Source organism: Lipotes vexillifer, unplaced genomic scaffold (genome assembly GCF_000442215.2).
Source record: "Lipotes vexillifer unplaced genomic scaffold, Lipotes_vexillifer_v1.1 scaffold158, whole genome shotgun sequence".
Taxonomy (NCBI): Eukaryota; Metazoa; Chordata; class Mammalia; order Artiodactyla; family Lipotidae; genus Lipotes; species Lipotes vexillifer.
Window position 1 is genome coordinate 1,735,911 of NW_006788189.1, and position 6,227 is coordinate 1,742,137.

General features: G+C 40.9%; 1 protein-coding gene across 1 annotated transcript in view; it reads left to right on the forward strand.

Annotated features, from left to right (window-relative positions):
* Positions 1 to 5,993, forward strand: part of MAP3K2 (mitogen-activated protein kinase kinase kinase 2) — a 36,676-nt gene extending 30,683 nt beyond the window's left edge. The window contains exons 15-16 of the mRNA XM_007461303.1: positions 636 to 813; positions 4,118 to 5,993. Of these exons, the coding sequence (XP_007461365.1) occupies positions 636 to 813; positions 4,118 to 4,343 (404 nt within the window). The 3' untranslated portion in view covers positions 4,344 to 5,993. The remainder of the gene's footprint in view (positions 1 to 635; positions 814 to 4,117) is intronic.
* Positions 5,994 to 6,227: the final 234 nt, after the last annotated feature.

Here is a 6,227-nt window from a genome sequence, read left to right on the forward strand (position 1 = left end):
AGGGAAGACTCTGCAAACACCACCTCAGCCAGGCTATCAAGGTCAGTTTATAATAAATAAAATTAAAAGTTTATTATAGAAGTAAATGAAATTTTAAAACAGAAACCTCAAAGCTTACTTAGATTAGATTGAAAATACACTGTACAAAAACTGAGAATGAAGAATGAAAAAATTTTGATTATGAAGGTCCCTTAAGAGGTTCCTGAGGAGATGCTAGGTCCTCAGGGAAATAATCTATAGACATGGGCTTCTTACTTTATGAGAGAGAAATTGGGGCCAAGAGCCTGCTACTGCTTTTCTTCATCCTTCTCTGAACTTCACATTCTTAGTCCTTTCCCCCTTTCTCTTCTTTTTCATCCTCACCTCCCACTTGCACCAGTCCTTTTCAGTGGGAGAACCTTCTTAGGTCTTGAATCACACAGGTGACTCTAAATATTCAGTGTTCATGTAATAAGTTTTTAATGGACACTGACTGTATGACTGGCACTATGCCAGGTACTGCTTGGAAGGTGAAGAGCAGCCTGATTTTGGAGACAGATTGAAGAGTCTGCTAAGTAATTTTCTGCCGTTGTTCTTTTATGTTGTATTCCAAATTGCCAATACAAATAATGAAATGAGGATATTTCTTATTTTAGGTGCAAATATTCTGCGAGATTCAACAGGCAACGTCAAACTAGGAGATTTTGGGGCCAGCAAACGGCTTCAAACCATCTGTCTTTCGGGGACAGGAATGAAGTCTGTCACAGGCACACCATACTGGATGAGCCCTGAAGTGATTAGTGGAGAAGGCTATGGCAGAAAAGCAGATATCTGGTAGGTTTTGATGGGGGATTTGACCGAAAGCACATGCCTTCTTAACATATTTCCACCCAGGATGGAATTTACTGAGGTAAATTTATTTTTTGTACTTTTGAAATAAGATGTCAGGATTACAAGGATTAATATCATTTTAACTGTGTGTGTTTGAGGCTTAATAAATGACTAAATAAACAGAGCTTTTGAACCTGTCTTCCATTCTTTAGGAAGGATCTCTTTTTTTTTTTTAAACAGAGGACAACTTATTTTTATTATTTATTTTAATTAATTAATGTATTTTTGGCTGCATTGGATCTTCGTTGCTGTGCATGGGCTTTCTCTAGCTGTGGCGAGCAGGGGCTACTCTTCATTGCAGTGCACGGGCTTCTCACTCCGGTGGCTTCTCTTGTTGCAAAACACGGGCTCTAGGCACGTGGGCTTCGGTAGTTGTGGCACATGGGCTCAGTAGTTGTGGCGCACAGGCTTAGTTGCTCCACGGCATGTGGGATCTTCCTGGACCAGGGATCGAACCCATGTCCCCTGCATTGGCAGGCGGATTCTTAACCACTGCACCACCAGGGAAGTCCCAGGAAGGATTTCATTTTGAGCAAATTTCAGCATTACAAAGCTATCTTCATTTTATTTCCCTGAAGAACTTCAAAAGTAATTAGTCTTTATTATTAGTCTTATAATTCAGTTAACCTTTAATTGCTTAATAATTTTAAGTTAGAACATAAAATGGCCATTTCCTACTTCCCACTGAGAAATTTTTTAAAAAATTTATTTAATTTATTTATTTTTGGCTGCGTTGGGTCTTTGCTGCTGCGCACAGCCTCTCTAGTTGCGGCGAGTGGGGGCCACTCTTCGCTGAGGTGCGCAGGCTTCTCGTCATGGTGGCCTCTCCCACTGCGGAGCATGGGCTCTAGGTGCACAGGCCACAGCAGCTGCGGCATTCTGGCTCAGTAGTTGTGGCTCATGGGCTCCAGAGCACAGGCTCAGCAGCTCTGGCACATGGGCCCAGTTGCTCCGAGGCATGTGGGATCTTCCCAGACCAGGGCTTGAACCCATGTCCCCTGCATGTCAGGTAGATTCCCAACCACTGCACCACCAGGGAAGCCCCGAGAAATTTTTTTGATAGATATGCATTTTAGGCACCTAAAGACAAAGAATTTCTAGAGTTTGTATTCTTTGTAAGATAAAGACAGAAAACAATTATATTCAATGTCAGGTTAGAGAATTATATAAAGCAAAAATTATAAAATGAATACTATTCTTTGCCTAACAAATTTGAGAGCTTAAATTTTAGTTTATTTTCATTGATTTTTATGTTTACAGGTTTTTGTTTTTTCTTTTAGCTCAAACACAGGCTGTAGTACTTTATTATTTTTTTTAATTTATTTATTTTTGGCTGTGTTGGGTCTTCATTGCTGCACGCAGGCTCTCTCTAGTTGCGGTGAGTGGGGGCTATTCTTTGTTGTGGTACGCTGGCTTCTGATTGCGGTGGCTTCTCGTTGCGGAGCATGGGCTCTCCGCACATGGGCTTCAGTAGTTGTGGTGTGCAGGCTCAGAAGTTGTGGCACACGGGCTTAGTTGCTCCGTGGCATGTGGGATCTTCCCGGACTGGGGCTTGAACCCGTGTCCCCTGCATCGGCAGGCAGATTCTTAACCACTGTGCCACCAGGAAAGCCCTGCTTACTTTATTTAACAATGAAATAGTAATAACAGTAATTTAGTTGTAACAAAGCCATCAACAGAGCAATATAAAAACAAAGCCCAAATTGATTATTTCCTTTAAACAGGAAAAACCACCGTTAGTCTAGTGGTTCTCAAATCTATCCACACATTTGAGGAATGGAGGGAAGGAGGAGGATCGGTGCTTAAAAACTAGCTATACCCAAAGCCCATATCAGAACAGTTATATGAGAATCTCTCAAGAGTGGGGCCCAAGCGAAGATTTTTGAAGTATTGTCAGGATTGAGAACTACAAGCCTAAAGTAATAAGCAATAAAAACCATGCCTTCAAAGCAATTCAAAAGAAGAAGTTAAAAAAAAGAAATATGATAAATTTCTTTCCCCTTATCCTGGGAAAAGGAGGGTAGCACCTATTCATTTCCTCATTATTTTTTTATTCATTTTTGATTGCCCAGAGTTGAGTTTAAGAAACATCAAATATTGGAAGTTATACAAACATTTTACCCAAATTGAAATTCTCACTACTTTACATTTAGAAAGCTCTTTCAAAACAGTACCAGCTTTCAGAAAGAAAAGCACATTTTAAGTTTGCATAGGTGTTTAAACTGTTTGTTAAACTAAGAAGAGTCAATAAAATGCACTGGAAAGTATTTCACTAATAACAGTTGTTATAAAACAATATTCATTTCATGTACCACAAATTAACTTTTCGGTGCAACAAGAGGAATATTTGAGTGTTTCCCATCTGTTTCTACAACTGTCAGAATTCACTGAAGTCTAGAATCCGCATATAAAGTTTTCTTCAAGACTGCATACATAAAATGCTTCCGCTCTAACTGCCCTCTGCCCCTGACAAATCCCTGTTGGGAGGTCCAGTAGTGTCTGCAGGCATATTTATCTTTAAAACAAGACTTTCCTCATTTTTCAGGTTTGAGAATGATACCACATCAAGTATGGATATGTTTTTCCTTATTCCTTATTCCTTAAGAATACATGAATTCACTTAAAGATGTCTCCTCAAATTCAGAACACCCCGTTTCTTCAGCCCTTTCTGTCAGGTCTCCATGTCAGTCGATCTTAATCGCCTCATCCTGCCCCGAAGCCTTCTTCTCTCAGGTTGTCTTCATTCGCGCCCTCAGTGTCCGCCAGACGACAGGAGCGGAGGGATTCTCCTCCAGTACCCGTAGGGGGCGCGAGGCCGGGGGTAGGTGTCCCCGCTGTCGGGTGCTGGCCGCGCTTCAGGCCGGGCCCGCCGAAGCCACGCGCACCCCTGCGTCTTTTTGGCGCTTTGAGGCGGCCCGGGGACCTCGCGGGGCTGCCCGGGTTGTGGCGGCGGGTTGCGGCGGCGGCAGCGCCTCGGCAACTCGGAAGTGAAGAGAGGGAGCCGCTGCCGAGGCGTGTAGAACCGCCCGCCCGGCCCCGACCCCGACCCCGGCCCCGACCCCAGAGTCCCCGTGCGGGAGGCCGAGCGCCGACCTCAGTTTTTACAGCCTTTTAATGAAACTTTACGTTTGAAACCAAGTCGTATTTAAATGTATATGGACTTCACGCCTGTTTCTCATTTTGTAGTTAGTTAGCTGACTTCATGATGATGTTGTTTGTGTAAGGTCTTTCTTTTATTTCTTCTTAGGAGCGTGGGCTGTACTGTGGTGGAAATGCTAACGGAAAAGCCTCCTTGGGCAGAATTTGAAGCAATGGCTGCCATCTTTAAAATCGCCACTCAGCCGACGAACCCTAAGCTGCCACCCCATGTCTCAGACCATACTCGAGATTTCCTCAAACGGATCTTTGTAGAGGCCAAACTGAGACCTTCCGCTGATGAACTTTTAAGGCACATGTTTGTGCACTATCACTAGCAGCCAGTAACCTCTCCTGTGCCTCTACCCAGCTCCCATCTATTCATTCACCTTCTCTCTGACTGCACTTTTCTTTTTTATAAAAAAGAGAGATGGGGGAGAAAACAAAGACAAGAGGGAAAGTGTTTCTCTTGATTCTTGGTTAAATTTGATTAATAATAATAGTATCCTAAAGTTTTTATATTTAATCTTTTTTTCCCTTACAAGAACTTGAAACTTTTTTTTTAAAATTTTTATAATGTACTGATGTGGTTCAGAGACATAAAGCACTTTAGTACATAGTCACTCTTTTTAGTACAAAAAGATCATTTGGAATACCTAAAGATTGTAGAGTCTTTCCCTGTGTCACTGACAGATTGGCAGTGATGGGGAGATATGGAAAACAAGGAGAAGAAAATGATGTATAATTTGTAGTTTTTAGTGATAGTATTTAAAATAGATTCTTGTTTGTGGGGTTGAGCCCTAAACTTGAGTTTAGGATAGGTACTCAGCTTAAAGAATATAGGTTCCTTCTTGTATCTGTATTCTTTAGATCCTAACCTCTGTCTACCAAGCTTTTTGCTCAGTAGGACTCTTGATAGCAAATATGAATCTCTAGGAGGTATGTTTGTTTGTTAATCCTAACCAGTATAATAAGCAAATACACTATAATAGATCCATGTTACTGGAATCTATAAACCTTGAGGGATAGCTTTCTGCTTAAAAAAAGAAAAGATATTGTTTCATTTTAAAACAGATATGGGAAGTCAATAAGCAAATCCAAATTAAAAGACAAAAGGAGATTGCTCTAATTAAATGTGTAAGCAGTAGAAGAGACCACATTTGCCGGTCAACAGAAATAATGAAAAGAAGAACTAAGTGTTGTTTAGTGTATTTTAAACTGTGTTCTTTACCTGAGGGGGAAAGTCCCAAAAATCAAGGGGAAGGAGAAATAATCAAAATCATGTATACTATATCTTCCTGTTTCTAGCTCCTGATTCCCCATAGATAACATTGTTTAGGAACTAAGAGTTTAACCTGCAGTATCCATGTGTTAAAAACTAGTGTCATGATATGAAACCCTTGTTCTTGTTCTTTGGATCACAGACTACTAAAGCACCTCAAAAAACAGTTAGCATGTAAAACAGTGGTTTTCACAGCTGGGGTGAGAATAGTTTTGCTTGGCATTTGACAATGACTGGAAACATTTTTGGTTGTCACAACCAGGAGGATGCTAGAGGCATCTAGTGGTTAGAGGCCAGGGATGCTGCTAAACAAACTAAAGTATACAAGAACAGCACCTCTGGCCCCCCAACAAAGAATTATCCTGCCCCAAATGTTAAAAGTGCCGAAGTTGAGAAACCCTGATGTACATACCAGCCCCAGTTATAAACGAAAATGGCCATTTACAAAGCAGGTTCCTTGCAAAAAGTAAGTTTCAGAGAGTGATGTAATGCATAATGAGGGTTTTACAAGAGAAGATACCACTACTTCAAGTCGAGGGTGATAGGTCTCAACAAACAGCCAGTAACAATCCTTTCCCTTCCAGCTGCATGTTGCACCCAAATCAGTAACTTCCATTTTAGACACAAAATGAACTTAAACACGGAGCCTGTTGAACTCAGTCATCTATGTGTATTCTTTCCTCAAAAGTCAGTTCATAATTGTGGGAAAAGAAAGGCATATTAAAACAAAGTATTAGCTACTTTATAGGAAGGTTTAAAACTGCCAGGTATTTCTAGTATAAGAGCAACGACATTAAGCGGAACGAGACAGCTGGGAAACTCCCACTATCTCTAATGGACTTGTGCTACTGAAAAACATGAATGATATCGGTAATTTGGCCACTTGCAATTTTTTTCAACGTATTAAAGCAAATGCTAAATACTTTATTTTTAAAGGTCT